Raw genomic sequence first — 17064 nt, forward strand, 5'->3', positions numbered from 1 at the left:
TTTGTTAAAAAAAAAAAAACCTGCCTCCAAACAAAGACAAATACAGCTGTATTATCGTGGCTGAGGAAAGGGAAAGGAAAATGCTCAGTTTCAGCACTGGAAACTACTGGATGTCTAGAGGTTAACCTGGGGATAGAGCATTCCAATGATTTTTAAAAATAGATAAATATGCAGAAATTACAATAAAAATGTAATATATAAAGGAAGCTGAGAGAGCATCCATGGTTAATGTACTTCAGACAAAGGCTAGTGCTGCAAACTGATATCTTTGCAGGCACTTGATGTTTATATACAGGGTTTCCCATATTAGGAAATAAGAATTCTTTTAAGAGTGATAGAAAATATACTGGGAGGGAGGGAGGAGGGGGTGGTGAGATAGAGACACACAGAGAGAAATATACAGGACACTCCCAGCATTTTGTGGCTTTTACTCCATATATGAAAGAAGACAAAAACATACAAAGTATATGTACAACTAAAATTCAACAATATATACAGAAATGTTTCTTGATATAAACGTCCCTATTAGCTTAGTGAATGCCACCAATTCACCTAGTAAAGATATCAAAGCAATAGAATGGCGATTTTGCTTGTTTCCTCTGTCTTTCCTGATTCCAGTTTAGGGTTTGAGGGTAGGGGTGGGGAAAGAGTGGTTTTGTTTTGTTTAAATCATCATTCTTGCTCATTGCATTTTGATAAAACATGCAGCGTTCCCTTTGTGGCAATGTTCTAATCTTACAGCCGATTTTTCCTTTTTCTTTAGAGAAGGGCTGTTATATGAGGGTGTTTTCCTTTTCTTTTCTTTCTTTCCTTGTTTGTCAGTCTGGGGTTGTAAATAAAAATGCAGGAGTCCGAAATGCTTCTCTTTCATCATGTAATGTCTTAAGCTCATTAAACAAGTAAAAACGCTGCCATGTTTGCGCAGATTCTTCTGGTGGGGGAAAATGTCTGTAAAAAAAAGTCATTTTGATGGATACTCCCAAAGAGGAGAAGCGGCTCGGAGCCTGGATCCCAAGGGGTGAGGGAAAATATCCTTACAGTGAGAGGTTTCATGAGTGCTGGTGTAGAAACCAGTCTCTCTCTCAATCTCTCTCTCTCCCACTCTCTCTGTTTCTAAGATGCAAGATCAATTACTGAGACTGCTCAAGGGAAAAGGCAGATGAGGAAAGGAAAGAAAAAAGAAAAGAAAGGTGGGAAGGAAGAAGACAAAAGAAAGAGTGAGAGAGAGAGACAGAGGGAAAGCAGGGGAGAGAGGGAGCCAGCACCCAGAACGTCTGGCCACACTTAAGAGTTCTCCAGAGCCTGCTCATTGGCTCGGTTTGACAGATGCCAGCAGGTCCCGGATTCTCTTTGCTTTGTTCAGACGTTTCCCTAGGGTATCGATTTCCCTCGGACAACTCACATCATCTGTGGTCTCTGCATCGTGTCCTGGTGTGGTGAGGAGTACCAGTGCGAATAGCCGGGCATGTAGCTGTTGGGGGGCATACTGACGCCCTTGGCCGAGGCGGAAACGTCCCACACCGGAGGCAGCGCCGGAGAGCGCGGTGACAGGGCCGCCGAGCCCGGGAGAGGGTCGCTCTCGTGCGGGTTACTGCCCTGCTTCAGCAGTTTCTTAAATTTAGAACGTTTGTTCTGAAACCATATCTTCACCTGGAACGAAAAGCAGCAGTGATCACTAGGCCCGAAAAATACCGAGCTGGTGCCTATAGTGGGGTGGGGGTGGGGTGGGGGACCCGCAAACACCAAGTCCTCAAGACCCCACCTTCCTCTACTTCTTTCTAGCCACCCCCTCTCTCCCTCTCCTCCACCCACCTTGTCCCCGTCATTTACTAGATACCTTGTCTGGACACCTAAAGTCATTGGAACTCTTCAGTTAGATGCAAGTCTAATTTTGACTCAATAATATAAACAAGAATAAAACGAGAATAAAGGCGAACGAGACAGCTGGGTTCAAAGTCTAAAGGAGGATTTTTAAAAGGAGAATTTTTCAGATCAAAGCCAACTGAACGCACTTCCTCCAATAGTCTGGCATCTCTGTGTATGTACTGTGAGCAAATGACTATGAACAGATTAAAGCTTGGATATTTATAACCAAATGGCTTGGGTATACCTAAGCATATATTGCATGTGGCACAGACTCTACACGGAGCATCTTTCTTCTGACATAAATATATCCCTATAATCCTGCAGGGATTAGGGACTGTACCTCACTCATTTCCTACTTTGTATGTTGTTTAGTCAAATTGTGATCATGATTGTTAGTGCAGTCACTGAATGTCAAAGTCTAGGTGGGAGCATATCTAAGCTAACATCCCACATCTCTTTAATTGAAGAAGGACATTCTAGGGTGCAGCTTCCTTTACTTTTAAAATTACTTAGGCTTATAAATCCTCTTTTTCAAGAGGAATACAAGTTACTGAGTAGCAGGAATCCTTTCATATTAAACCTATAATATTTCCAGTGGTAACATGGCAAGAGAAAGCAGGCTGAATTGAAAAGGAGAGCTTAAGGAGCATCTGTTCTAAGGCACCACACAATCATTCCCCAGCACAAGTCTCATAAAACCTGAAGTCCTCTTGCTGAAGATCACCCATTGTAGATGAGGCCTACCACCCCGCGCAGCTAAGTTAATCGACAAGGACAAAACCCACAGGTGATTGTAGCCTGGCTTTATGACCAGGGTCCTAATATACCCACACAAACCCCTTCCTGTGAAGTCTGAAATGCCCCATAAGTCTTTCAAATTAGTAAGACAGGAGAACTTCAGCAACTGTACTTAACTGAGGCTTCACCTGCTATAATGTGGGGGAGCATTTCTCTTTGATCTCTGGCTCTGCCATTGCTCCCAAGTTCTGTGCTCCAGGGGGGTACCTCAGCCTGGACCAGCCAGTCACCCAGGATGATTTAAGTACTGAGTTTAGGGCAATTTTCTGAAAAGCCCTCCTCACCCATCCTAGGATGGATAGTTTGCACCTTGGTCCCTCTACTAAATTCTATTGGTGCCTATGCCTGCCTGGCTTAACTCGCCTTTTCACTTCATAATACTTTCTTTCAATGTCAATGAGTTGAAATTCTTATTAAACACCAGGGCCCACAAAAGGATCCTTAGAAAACATGAGTTTTATTCTGCCTCTTGGCCTGAACATCTTTTTCTATTTCTCCTACATGTTTGTTCTTTTTCATGTTGTTCTACTCTGGAATAGGACTTGATTAGATTGTACATTTGGTCCTCAAAGGACACTAGGCTGGGGTGGGGTCGCTGAGGGCTGAGAGGATGTGCAAATCAAACCCAGTATTCAATACCAGGTCATGTATTCCAAACTGTTGTCCTGGGAAAGTGCATAACTGGAGCAAAAGCATTTGTCATTAAGCTCCTTCCATCCTTGGTTGACTAGGCCAGTAATTCCTCCTGATGTGTTCCCTGCCCATCTGCAAGTGGGGTCAGCATTTCAGGGAAACTTAGGCTTCTTGGGCATTACCTGTGTTTGTGTCAGTCCTAAGGAAGCTGCCAGTTCAGCTCTCTCGGGAAGAGCCAGGTACTGAGTCTGCTGAAAGCGATGGTTTAAAGCCTGGAGCTGCAGGCTGGAATAAATGGTCCGAGGCTTCCGAATCTTTTTCCCTTTTCCATTGAACCTGATTTCCCCGTTTTCAATCACTGTGGTTTTTTGTTGATCTGCAAGCAAAGGATACAGAGGAGAGGTCACCTGTGAGGCTACTGCTGCAGTCTCCCTGAGCTTGGTCTGGCTTGCTCCAGGTCTCCCCAAAGCCCAACATGGGTTTCCTGAACGCGTCCCCACGCCACCTCGACCTCTCTGGGTTCACCGTGACCGGCTGCTCCCAGTGGTTGCAAAAGCTTCTTTCCGACCCTGACTCTGGCTCTAATAATCCGCAGTGGCTGGACTGACGGAGCGCCCTGGGCCCCGGGGCAAACAGCCTAGGTCGGCCGCAGCGGAGGCGGCGCCGGCTGCTCTCTGGGGCTCGCGGCGCCGCGGGGCGGCTGCTCTCTCTGCGGAGCAGGGCCCCTCGGCCTGGTTTTACAGTGCTTTAAGCTGTGCTTGAGCCACCCTAGTGTTTTTGCGGCCAGTTGGCTTGATGTCACTAGTTCCAAGCTCGGTGCATCAGGATCCCTTGGCGTGTTCGAAAATGATTTTGCCGAGAGGAACCCCAAACAAAACACAACCAGCCGCTCAGACCGGCACCCGAGCAGGCTGAGTCTCACGCGGCAACTTTGTCCACCACGGGTGCTGAGCCCTCTGCTTCACCTCTGCGAACAAAGGAGCAGCCAACATTGTATCGAAAACCCAGAGGGAGGGGGCCCAGTTAGGGGTGACGGTGGGAGACACCTCAAAGCCCGCGGGAAAGAGCCCAATTGTCACCAGCTTAACCAGAGCCAGAGGCCACGCCAGCTTCCCTCCGGGTCACCGAAGAGCACCGGGCGCCTCAGGCAAAGCAGGCCACTAACTGCCCAGATCAGGTTGGGGAGTAAGACACGGTGCCCAGTTCCGGCCCAGAAATGTCCCCAGTACTGCCAAACGCGGGTCATAGCCCCGAAGGGAGGAGGGAGGCAAAGGGCTCACTGACCCAACGGGCTGGAGAGCTCAGTGGGGGCCAACTGGTTGAGCGAAGCCTTCGCTGAGCTCGAGGAGCGGCCCGAGCCGCGCGCGGGAGAGGAGGGAACGAGGCGGGCGGAGCCGCGCTGAAGCCGAGGGTCCGCGGCGGCGGGAAGGGGCCCGACCGGGCGAGGCCGGCAGGCAGGCGCCAGGCGAGCGGGCGCGCACGAGGCCTGGCCGGGGGCGCGCCGGGCCGCCTGGGGGAGGGGGCCGGCGGAGGCCCGGGCGTTGAGGAAGTGAGCGGGGCGGGCGGGGTGGGGGGCAGCCGGGAGGCGGGAGAAGCGAGCTGCCCCAGCGGCCTCTCACCTGTGTCGTCCCCTCGCGTCTGGGCGGCCGCGCTGCTGTTGTGGTAGGACTGGAGGTAAGGGCTGTGCTGCGAGTGGCTCATGTAAGGGTAGGCGGCGAGCGAGCGGTGGTTGTAGGAGTTGCCGCCGCCCGACGCGTAGGGCGAGCCGTGGTGGTGGTGCTGGTGGTGGTGGTGGTGCGAGCCGGCCGCCGCCGCCGCCGCCGCTGCCGAGTGCAGGCAGTGCAGAGGGTAGTGCGCGCCTGCCATGGCCGGGGAGCTCTGCTGCGAGTGCGGCTGCGGTGGCGGCGGCGGCGGCGGCGGCGGCTGCTGTTGCTGCTGCTGCTGCTGCTGCTGCTGCTGCTGCTGTTGTTGCTGCTGCTGTTGTTGCCCGAACTCCATGAAGGCGGATTTGGACGAGTCCTGGCCTTCCAAGCCGTCAGCCATCGTAGTCATGGTCATCATCAAAACTTTGGGGGCTGGAGAAAGCCTTCTCCCGGGTTTCCTCCACCCTCCCCCACTTGGCTCGCGCCGCTCTCCCCTCTGCAGCCACCTTAGCTCTTGGGATCCTTGCAAAAAAATTTAAAAAAAATTTTTTTTAAAAAGAGAGGGGGCGGAGGTGGTTCTCCCTCTCCCTCGCTCTTCTCTAATATATATATTTTTAATATAAAGAGATATAGTGAGCGGGGCCTTGTTAACTCAAAGGGAGGAGGAAGGGGGAGGGATGGGAGCGGAGAGGGGGGAGGGGGGAATCTGCTCTCCCCCCCTTCTTTTCCCCCCTTGGATTTTTTGGGGGCTGGTGCAGTTTAAGGCAGAGATTTTAAGGTGGATTCTGCGAAAGTTGCGCGTCTGCTTTCAGACTTGATGCAGACGCCACGAGTCGAATGGTTTGTCTCCAAAGGGCAGCGCCTCCCCATTGGTCAGTCGCCCCCTGACGTCACAGGCGCACGGCTTCTACTGGTGTGTGCGCCGCTCGCCGAGTTCTTCGCCTACCTTCGGCAACTCCAATCCCAGCCCCAAGCTGCAGCCAGGGGCCGCGCGGCTCTGAGCACTGGGCCTCCGGGGAGGGAGGTGCCTCCACCCCGCCGGTCGCCGACGCCTCCCGCCGCAGCTCGCGCCCCCAAACCCGGAGCCTCAGTTCCCAATACCGCAGCCTTGGAACAGTCTAACAGAGGGCTGCTCTCTCGCAGTCCCCTTGCACCCCAGCAGGCTGCCTGTGCTCTGAAGCAGTGCCCTCTGCATTTAAAGCAAGCCCCTCTCCGTTGACCTCCTCCCCCCGCCCCCAGTCCCACTGCAGTCCCGCGGGAGCGCCTTGTCACCTTGGATTTTTCTAGACCTACTTTACTGAAACCACAGACGGAAGAAGAACCCCCACACCTGGGCCCCACCCCATGGGTAGGGGGAGGTAAAGAAAAAGAAAAATCAGACCCCATTCTGGCGAGTTTCCTGCCGTTTCAGGCCATATTTCCTATATATTGAACAGAAAAGGGGGAGAAATCGCTCTTTTTTTTTACCCCCAGAACGCAGCAGCCTGTTCTGAAAGCGAATCGTTGGAGGACTGACAGTAATGCATTTTTTCCTATTGAAAACAGAAGCTACTGTAATGCTTTCAAATATATGCAAATGATACATGCGGTTAGTGGTTTGGCAAATCTTGATTACAATATAAACTACCCAAGTAAAAGTGCCTTCGTCCTAAATTTGTCTCTCGATTACAATTCCAATTGATTTTATTTTATTGTCAACATTGTTAATGATAAAAATAGAGTCGTTTTACAGTTATTTTTACTTTCTGGAAGGAGGCAATTAGAGTTCTAATCAGGAATACACAAAAATCTCCCATGATTAACTGCAGTACTTTGTTCAAATTGCTGCTATAAAATTCAGAACAATTTGCCTGTAATGATTATGGACTGGGTTTATTTTGGGAGGTGGAATAAAAGTGGATATAGCATAAATTATCCTCTAATTATACACCAGTGTCGCCTCAATTATCCTCTTATCAAAATGGTTGTCTAACTGCCGCATTTAGTTTCAATTCTCTCCTTTTTTTTCTATAAAAAGAACTTCATACCTTGTTATTATTAATCCATTTATTATTTGCAAGGGGATTTATATCCGCACATCCAGGTGGTAGAACCACTTCTCTTTCAAAGATGGACTGGGGAAAGACATTAAGTTCGGAGCAGCCCAGGGCTGCGGATCTAGCCTTCCTCCCAATAGTCTCCAGACCCACTTAGGTCGAGGCAGCCGAGCAGAGACAGAGGAACCCCAGCGCGCAGCTCTGGCCCGGCCACCCCACCAGGTAGGAGAGCTGGATCTGGGATCCGGCGCCGAGGAGGGCAGGCCGGGCAGCGCCCGGGTCCGGGTCCGGGTCCGGGTCCTGGGGCTGTGGGGAGGCACCAGGCGTCCGCACTGCCTGTGGATCGGGACTGGGTGGGCAAGACATGCAGACCCCCACGGGCTCGGCGCCAGCTCTCAGTATGGGAATTGATCCAAGCCGCGAGGCTTTGGCCACGCCGAGAAATGTACAATCTAACAACTACGGGTCAACGTGTCTAGAGTTTGCGGGGACGAATCTGGGTCTCCCTTTGGAAAAACTACGGACAGCTTTTTTACACCCTATTCGCTCGGGCTCCATAAGTTGTGCGACCCAAGGTACTTGAGAAATGGAGAATTTAGTGGTGCCGCTCGCCCCTGTAATTTCAGAAAAGGTGGCTGCAGACCCGGCAGCTCATACTCTATTTACATACAGCGCGAAGCTCCGCGGTAGCGGCTTGTGTTAATTGATTTTCCCAGCTCCCAGCCCTAGGTCTGAAGGCATGGCTAGGATAGTTTGCCTCCCCGCCCCCTTTCTTTCTTTCCTTCTTTCCTCCATTTTATCAGATGACCTGAAACTCGCTGCCCGTGGGTTTTCTCCAGGGTTCCCAAGGCAGCAGCGTCTACTCTCCCATCAACCCCTCCCTTTCCTAGCCCGCCGCGCTTAACTTCTTGAGCCTCGGGAGCCGGTTCAGTAACTCTGAATTCATTTTTAAGTGTCGTGCCTTGTTCCCCTCCTTTTAACAAGAGGTGCACTTTAACACGCGAACCAGTAACCCAATCCACGTGTTTACAAATCGGCAGTGAATTAAAACAACAACAAAAAGACTTCAAGAAAAATGAAAGGTGGGCTGGTGTGTGTGTGTGTGTGTGTGTGTGTGTGTGTGTGTGTGTGTGTGTAGATGTGTATAGGATGTGTATCCGTGTGCGGGGAAGAGAAGGGAAAGTCAGAAGAGAATGCCCCCCCCCCCCCGCCTCCCGGAGTGCTCTGTGTGCTCCAGGGCTGCGCGCCGAGCTTGTTTGTAATGTCCTCAAACCCAGCAGGTAGACGTGGCAGTTTTATTGCTTTATACCCTGCAGCTTGCTGTTAACACGGTGAAGGTACCCCCACCCCCCGGCCCCTGCCCGGTGCGGATGAGTATCTCTGTGCTCTCAGGTGCACTGCTTTCTTCGCGGGCTTCCCCCAACTCTGGTCGCACCCTGAACCAGGCGGGTTGAAGCTGGGTCCGGAAAGGTCCCGTACTGAGCACCAGATCCAGAGCGTAGCAGCCTGTATTTGCAAAGGTGTTTTCCCCTCGCCCTTCTTGTTTGCTTTATTTCTGAGGAAGCCCAGAAGTCTGGAATTGCCCGAGTAGTAGCTACAGGGCTCTCATCCCTCCCCCGTTAGATAGCGGATGAAGTCTCAGCACTGTGTTCTGGAGGAGCAAGTGTGCAGCTGCATCGAGGTAGCAGTTAGTGCGTAAGGTAAAGGCACTGTTAGGACCTGCTGAGAGACCCAGATTGGGCTCAGACAGTCAGAGGCTGGGGAACGAAGTGAGCAGAGGGTCCCTCTCTGCTTGGTAGAGGTATCTGTGCGCGCTTGCAGTGTAGAACCCAAACTTCAGACTTGAGTGCCTGGCTTTCCGTCTAGTCCGGGAGGAAATAGCTAGCCTGGCCTCACACGGAGCTCCAAGGTGGCGAGCGGCGAGTGCCTGCCACGTGTGGCCTCTGCCATCAGCCTGGGTGTGAGGAGTTTGGCGCTCAGTGGCTGGCTGCGGCAGGGGCTGCTGCCCGTGGTCACTTCTCTCTAAATGAACCCCGTATTTGGGCTTCCAAGTCCTTCGCCCAGGGTCATGGGCATTGGTAATGAGCGGAGGCGAATCGTCCTCGGTTTGTTCTAGTCCAGCCCGCACCTTCAGAGGAAAGAACTCCGGGATTCTTCAGGGTTTCAAAGTGAAAGCCCAGACCTCAGGGACTCCAGACCCCTGTACCCAGCTTGCCGCCTGCCGGAACCTGGCTCCTACCTCTTTGTCTTGCCTGCTGGGGAACCCAGGCCAGCCCTTGGGGGTGGGAGGAGGAGGGCAGGCAGGCCTGAGAAGTCTTTATCATTCAAAGTAGAAGTAAAGCCATCAATCTGGAGGAGTCAGAGGCCTAAGGCTCTTTTAGTGCCCACAGTAGGGGAGGGTCATATTCACTAAGTTTTAAGAGGCAGGATTTGAGGCCTAGACTGCTTTTTGCTTTTTAAGATGTTGGAGTGTTAGGGCTTGTATTCTGGTTGTCACTGTTATTTAGAGACAAATACCAACTGATTGCCAACACGCGATGTAACAGGTCAGCGTGCCCACAGCCACACTGGAGGAGTGGGCTCTTTGGGTAAGAAAGTCCTATGCTGTTCTAGCCATTGACTGGTGATTGCGAGCAGCATGCAGAAGCCAGGGAATAGGTTGGGTGTGGGTGGAGGGTTTGCAGCCTCTGCGGGCTGTAGAAGTACATTCAAGCCAGGCAGGGCCTGGCTGGGTTTGGTTGCTAAGTTGGGCTCAGTTATCACGTTAATTCTAAAGAAATTAGACCTGGATAAATAGCCTTTGAATTCAAAGAAATAACTTGGTATTGATTTACATGGCCATGCTAAGAACCCTCTTCTCAAAAGGAGACATTGGTGGAAAAAATTCCTGCTAGTCTTTTCCCCATTCAATGTAAAATTCTGTTTGTGTACAGTATAGGAAAAGGGTGCTTGATATCCTGGAAACCCAGGCACTTTTTTTCTCCTCCCCCAACACATGCACCTGGGAAAGCTTGGGGGGAACATGAGAGCTGCCTTTTTTCCTTTCCTAGCCCAGGCCAGTGATGGTATCTTCAGGAGTAGCCAAAAGTATCAGACTTTGCAGGAAAGCACTGAGATGGTGGCATTGTTTTCTCTAGTGATAAAACTATAATGCAATATTAACACTCTCCCTTATTAGGCTCTCCAAAATGCAGCTAAAACAGTAGGTCCTGTCAACTCCTCACCCAGAAAGAAAGAGGCTCACTGAAATCTGGGACAATATCTCTCTCATTTATCCAATCCTGGGCCCAAGAATGGGTAGCTCAGAAACCCCAAAATGGATGGCACGGGCCCACCAGGGCCAGTGATACCTACTGAGGGCTTAATAGACTTTTTCTAGACTGTCCGATTTGGAGAATATTAACTAAGCATGTTCCAATTTAGAGGCTCCTGTTCCAGGTCTTTTCAAACCTGGAGTCCAGGGGAGTTATGAAAATGAAGCCAACTAGATTTTCAAATTCAACATCTTTTGCCTCTCCTTGACCCCATTTCCAGACTGTTTGATCCTTCAAATTTCTCTTAGGAGACAGAACCAATATGCTGGGCTAGAATAGATTCAGGAGGAAAACAACACATATGACCACCTTCCCCAGTTTTGAGGCTGTATACAGTCTTTCTGCCTCCCTCCCTTTCTCTTCTCCTCTCTTTCAAGCATAGGACCCCACTCCCTAGTACACAAATTCTCTTCTCTCAGTCCGGGGAAAAAATAACTCAACAATGTTTAAACACTTAGATTAAAATAAGATAAATGGTAATGTTTGTCTTTGTAATCTGTTGGATAAACCAAAGCTAAGTTCCCTGTATTTGCCCTGCTGGGAAATGTAGCAGGGAAAGGGGGAAGGGAGGGGTGTCAGAAGTCAGCTTTAATCAAGCCAGTCTTTGGAAACCAGGACCCCTGACCATTGGAGGATAAATGCAGCCCCAGAGTGGCAGGGAAAAAGCATCAACAGGAAACAGCAGACTATTTTTAGGCATAATAAGGAGTTAATATATCTGGCCAAGCATCTTCCTAAATGCCTCGAAGCATCCTCTGTTTTAATTCCTGCATCCCCTCATCAGCAGTAACAATAACAATGTTAAAACAAGCTCCTCAACAGGCAGGCTTGGGACAACTCTTCAGAAAACCTAGGATGGAAAACATCCTCTTGCTATCATGTGAGTTCTTAGATGGTTCTCTGTTACAACAGAAAAAGAAATGAAAACCATTTTTCATGAGAGCGAGAGAGAGTTGTTCTGTACCTGACTGCCCTTGTGATGTAAATGCTTTGGTGACTTTCATGCTCGTGCCTGCATACAGGCATTTCTTGTCCCCTTTATTTTATAACATCCCACTAAATGGAAAAGTAATATATTGGGTTTTTAGCAAAACTTTCCTTAGAAGGCTATCAGTTTGAGAACCCCTAGAAGTAAGGATTGTTAAAAACAAACAAACAAAAAAACCCTCACCTCATTCCCCTCAGAACGAAATCCTTTTTACACAAATCCAGGAGAAAGCACTCCCCCCCCAATCCTACTCAAGGGAGTGAGATAATATTTTTCTGTAGGTTTCACTAATTTTATGCAGAAAATAAAAATGCTCCCTCTCTGTCAAGTGAGGCCCCTTCCCCCACAGAGCTCAAAGCCGTTGTTTCTTTAAATACACACTGAGAGTTGTGCCTTTTTGGACACTTATTGGGGTTTGCCATCTTTCTTTCCACACACTGTGGAAAGGGAAGCAGAGAAGGGGAAAAGTAAGGGATAGAGGAAAAAAGGGAGTTCGGGAGAGAAGGAAAATGAGAGAGTGAACAGCAGAGAGAAGGGGTGTGAATCTGATTCATCCTGAGAGTACCTCTCTTCAAGTTTTCTTTTCCATCCCTTTTGGTTAGGGGTCACTGTCCCACAATGTTAGTTGCACAACAAATAAACAAAACTAAGGCTGATAAAATCAGCCTTGTTTGCCAGCAGGCCTGCCCCACCTGTATTTATTCGGGACCTGGGGGGGGGGGATAGCTAGACCCCAAACCTAGAGGCCCACCGGTTCCTTTTCTCTATCCGCCACCCCCCACCCCCACTCTCTCTTCCCTAACCTGCTTTCCCCTCAGACACCTGGGGCACCACGTCGCTCCCTCTGACAGCTGCGAAGTTTCTGGAGAACCCTTTAAAAAATTACAAAAGCAGTCACCCTCCCCGGACAAAACGAGTCATTTTAAAGAGGCTCTGAAGGCCCTAAAGGTCTTGGGCCCGAGAGTTTAAAAGCAAGCATAGCGTTTCGGGATTTCAGTGCAGCCAACAGACAGGAGGGCGTCCAGGGCTCTCCATTGGGCTGGGGGAAAGGAGGGACGGGGAGGACAGGAGCCGGGAGGGCGGGCAGAAGCAGAGGGGACAGGAGCGCCCCCGCCCGCAGCTGGCTCCCACGCGCCGTTGTCTGCGGGGAACGTGGGGCCGGATAATGCAATTCAGGAGGCAGAGATCCTCCCAGAGCCAGCCACTGTCTTGTACAGATTTGTAGAGAAAGCCTCACTGTAATTAAAACCGTACAGTCAGATTAATTCAATGTGTTGCTCGGCAGCGTTTTTAATAGTAAAAATCCGCTTTAAAATTGAATTAGGGTCGAAGAAAATTTCCGCGAGACTCGCCGGATTTGCCAGCTTTCATTGAAGCCAGCCCGAGCTGGACTTGGGCGGTGGCTGTACAGTGTCGCCCCCCACCAGCTTCCGTGGCCCTCGACAGGGGTGGAGGGAGCGGGGATGGGGAGCTGATCCACAAGGGGCGCCAGTCTGGGCGCGTGGCTGGGCGGCCTGAGCCAGACCCAGGCGGAGAGCAGAGCCTGGGGTTACCCTTGTGATGTCCGGGTTCGAGGCAATGCAGGTTTTTGATATCCAGGACTTTCCCTTCCCATCCTTACCGCGAACTTTACGGTTCAGGTAAGGTCTGGGGAAAGAAGAGAGCCCTACTGTATCTTGAAGCAATTTCCCACTGTGTGTTCTCGAGTGTAGCGAAGCTGGAGCCCTCTCTGTTTAGACGCTTCAGTGACAGACAGGAGAAAGCTGTGGTTCTCTCCATCCCCACCCCCTCTCTCTTCTTGAAAGTCTTCCAAAAACTGAGAGTAATATTTCAAGCGCGCTGTCAAAATCTCTCCTAAGCTTTGATTTGGCTGGCCGCCCCTCTTACCACCCCCCTCTTCCTACCCCTTATCCTTTCCTTTGCATCTCAGGTGGTTGTGAAATAAACGTCAGAATCATTACGTTTTTCCTCTTTAACGTTAGACACCTTAGAGCTGGAAACTTGACCCAAAGTTCCTGAAAGGCGTGGTGGCCAAGTGCTGGCTGAGGGACTCTCACTTGAGACCGGCTAGGGGGCAGGGGGAGGGCTGAGGAAGCTGGACCCCGCTCTTCCCCGAGGCCAACCGGTTTTCAGGGGCACAGAAATGGTCCCAGGCTGCCCCTTACCCCCACGGACCTGGCGTTGCAGCGGACTCCTTGGCTGCTGAACACGCGCGCGCACACGCGCGCACACACGCACACACACACACAACCCGAGACGAAAATTCCCTAACGAGTTAGTCACATCATCAGGCCTGGGAAAACAAAAACCGCTGTGGGTCCCTGCTCCTCCGGCAACATGCGCAGACGCTTTAATTGCCGCAAATTGTCACTCTGTCCCCTTTTCATTTTCTCGCTCCTTCGTTTATTTTTAGTACACTTCAAATGCCTACACGCTTCCCTAGTAAGGAGAGAGCGGAGCAATTATTGCCTTTGCCTCCAGGGCCTGTTTTGCCAATCACTGAATGGGGATGGAGTAAACAGGGCGAAAAGCGAGGCGCGTTATTGGTCTTGCTTATTTCAGGTGGAGGGAGATAAATAACTCTCCCTACTGCGCTACTCACTCTTCGTTTCTCGGGTCCCAATTATCTGGAAGAGAGGAGATGAGCCCTCCAGCCCCCCTCCCTTTCCCTCCCCTTCACATCCCACCCTGTGTGCGCCAAGTTTTACTTGAACACAGCAAATCCGCCAGAGTTGGCGGAATTCTCAGAGAGTAGTTTGGAAAGAGAATCCTACAGGGGCACAGCTCTTATTCTATACGGAATAGAAAGACGCATCGCGCACAGGCACCATCCCTGGCCCCACGCAGGGAAACGGGGTCCTTTTTCCTCTGAGGACTAGTGAGTGATAGACGTCCTCAGGGAGGTGACAGAGATCCCTCGGGGGTCCTCCTTCTCCATCAGAGAGGCTTTTGAGATTGGTTTGGAACAGCTTTGGACAGTCTGTTAGGACGGCTATTGATCAACATTGCTGGTTCTAAATGCTAGCCAGGAATTCTTCAAAGAGAACTTTAACTTTCGAAATGAAGTTTTGTCTGAAATGCCGAGGGCCCTTTTGCACCCGATCGTCTTTTCTCTCCATCTTTCACGGGACAAGCACAGCGGTCCGGGGTAAAGAGGGAGACAGGTGTCTGCAACGGCAGCCGAAAGGGGTATCCGGCGTCCTGCAGATGGATCCGAAACAAATCAGTGCAGGATTAACTTGTCTGACTGCTGAATTGTCTCCAACTGCCAAAGTTGCATGGGCCGCGCCTGCCGGGGCGGGTTCCGGTTACTGGCGCGTCCTGGGTGCCCTGTGTCTCCTCTGTCAGCGGGCCGGCCTGGGACCTGCCCGGCGCCGAGGCGGCCGGCTGGCAGGATGTTTTAAAGGAACGCAGCGAGTAGGAACTGCTCCATTCTCACACACACCCCCTTCCTATTTCTTTTTTATGAAAACATTTACGAGGAACCTAATTTCAGATCGTGGAAGTAAATTTCATGCTAGGATATATTTTACAAAACATGTAATCTTTCGGAGCCGGAAGACGTTTAATTAAAACCATACTTTGACAAGTTGAGTTTCAAAGCGAAGTCACACCAGCACAGAAGGCTAATTCAATTCATATTCAAGATACAGCCTGAAATCCACGTTCTTTGAAAACGCCAGCCTGGACAACTGCGCTCGTTCTGCTGTCCTGCCGACTGGCTTGGGTTAGCTCCAGTCTTGGGAAGATAGAGAAAAGCTTTCCGTAGCACCTTTAACCTCCTTAAAGTAACACCTGTGGGATGGACAGGGCGTCCCAGGCACCGGAGTTGAATCAGGAGAGCAGGCAGGGGCAGACGCTGAGATAGGGCACCTGAAGAAGTCCCAGTGGGACTGAGAGTCCCAAGCCCCCTAGCCTCCTTCTTGCTCCCTGGCTGACCTGCACTAGAGGAAAGGGAATCTCCCCCTACCCCCCTAACTACTCCCATTCCTGAACACCTGAAATAATAGGGGGTAGGAGATTTGTCTGCCCTAGCTGATTTGTAAGAACAGCCCTCAGAGTCCTCATGGAGGAGGCAGCATTGGTTCCCAGAAGCCTTTGCACCCATCAATTCTGTTTTTGCAGCAGTCCTCAATAATCTTCCTCTTTACCCTCCTTTGCCATTTCTCTATAACTTGGTAAGTCCCAGCTTAAGTAAGAGGGGGACAGCCCTACGTGGGAAGGACATGCTCCCAGTTCAGCTGGTTTATCAACACACTCTGTGGCACAAAGTGCTAAGGGCCAGCCTTGCCTCCTGGGATGGGCAGGAGCCAGAAAGTACCCTAAGGTCAGCACAAATGGGAGACAAAGAGACTGCAGGGATCTGGGTTAAAGCTGAGAGGATGCCTGTAAACAGCAGCTCCAGAGGCAGTCACTGTCCTGTCTGCACCTCAGGGTTTCCCACCTGACATCGCCCCCTCACCCCACGGCATCTGCTGGTCTTGTCTTTTCTCAAAGATGACAGTAAGTTGTCATCAAAGTTAACCTCATGCGTGATCTGAAACCTGCCTCAAGAGTCTAGGCCACAAATTTGAGACTTACATTGGTTCAGTTTTACCCAAAATGCTCCAGAAGAAAAACCTCTTCACTTACTGCAGTCACTCCCAAGATAGGGAAGGTGGATTTGGCTTTAACTGTGGGCACTGAAAATTACTAAATGGCTGATGGACTTTTTTTTTTCCCCTTCAGGTTTATATTTTCTTTCAAATGCACCATTATTTTTCTTAAAGAACAAAGATAAGTCAATTATAAGAAAAAGCCTAAAATCTAGTGTTTAAGGAGTATTTTAAACAACATGGCCATCTCAACTTGAGCCTCTTTTGATTTTATTGGGCCAGTTTAGGAGAAAGCTTAATTTTTGCAGAAACAATCCCCAAAACACAATTGTGATGAATTTTTTTTTTCTCTATTCAGAGGCTACCAGCCAGCATTTCTCAAGGTTCAGTGGGTATCTACTTTGCAAATAGACATCGATGTTGTCAACTAAGGGCTTAGCAGCATGTGTACCTGATAGTTATTGGTCAAGTAATATTGATCTTAGATTAACAGGTAAGACCTTAAAATCACTATTTAATACATTTAGAAGGCTTGTACTTTGGAAGGTTAGGGTGGAACTCTGGTTCATACTCTCAACAAACAAACAAACAAACAAACAAACAAAAAAGCCATGTTATAATGAGAAAGAAATGACCTGAGAGACAAACAGAGGCACTTCTGGGATGGTTTTAAGCATCACATTGTTTGAGCTGAGCATTAAAAACTATGTACCTGACCAAATGCATTTGAAGCCTAATCCTACATTGAAGACTTGTAAATTACACAAAAGAGGAGAGGAACTGCAAATAATCCCCACCTGTTTTATTTCAGTGATATGAACAAGCAGTTTTCCTGTCACAGACAGGCGCACTCTCAGGGGCGTTGGAGGCCCGCAGTAATTCTGGCAGGGATATACAGAGGAAAGAGTACAGGGTAACTGTCAGGATGGTGCTGCAGCGAGGGCAGGCAGCAGCACTGTATGCAGATGGGGCAGGATAGGTAATATTTCGCAGCTGGCCCACCCCTTCTGCAGTCCCAGAGAATCAACCTCATCGTTTCCAGCCTCAGAGCTTGGGTGGAGGTGGGAGAGGCCCAGACAGGCTGGAGACTCATGTCATGTCTTTCTAGCTCCCTCTGCCCTTCTTTAATTAGCCCTATTTCCCAGATGTAAGAGCTAACTCATGGACCTCACCACATAGACCACTTTGGTG

General features: G+C 50.0%; 1 protein-coding gene and 1 long non-coding RNA gene across 3 annotated transcripts in view; one reads left to right on the forward strand and one right to left on the reverse strand.

Moving 5' to 3' along the window:
* Positions 1 to 417: 417 nt before the first annotated feature.
* On the reverse strand, positions 418 to 5529 carry DLX6 (distal-less homeobox 6). Its single transcript, XM_031454938.2, has 3 exons — positions 4917 to 5529; positions 3480 to 3673; positions 418 to 1650 (listed from the first exon to the last, which is right to left on the reverse strand). Exons 1-3 carry the CDS (start codon positions 5356 to 5358, stop codon positions 1399 to 1401), a joined length of 888 nt encoding a protein of 295 aa, XP_031310798.2. The 5' UTR covers positions 5359 to 5529; the 3' UTR covers positions 418 to 1398.
* Positions 5530 to 7058: 1529 nt separating this feature from the next.
* LOC116153987 (uncharacterized) overlaps positions 7059 to 17064 on the forward strand; it is a 162546-nt gene continuing 152540 nt past the window's right edge. For both annotated transcript variants that reach the window (XR_010381688.1, XR_010381686.1), the window contains exon 1: positions 7059 to 7198. This is a non-coding gene — a long non-coding RNA (uncharacterized LOC116153987). The remainder of the gene's footprint in view (positions 7199 to 17064) is intronic.

Source organism: Camelus dromedarius, chromosome 7 (assembly GCF_036321535.1).
Source record: "Camelus dromedarius isolate mCamDro1 chromosome 7, mCamDro1.pat, whole genome shotgun sequence".
In the NCBI taxonomy this organism is placed as follows: domain Eukaryota; kingdom Metazoa; phylum Chordata; class Mammalia; order Artiodactyla; family Camelidae; genus Camelus; species Camelus dromedarius.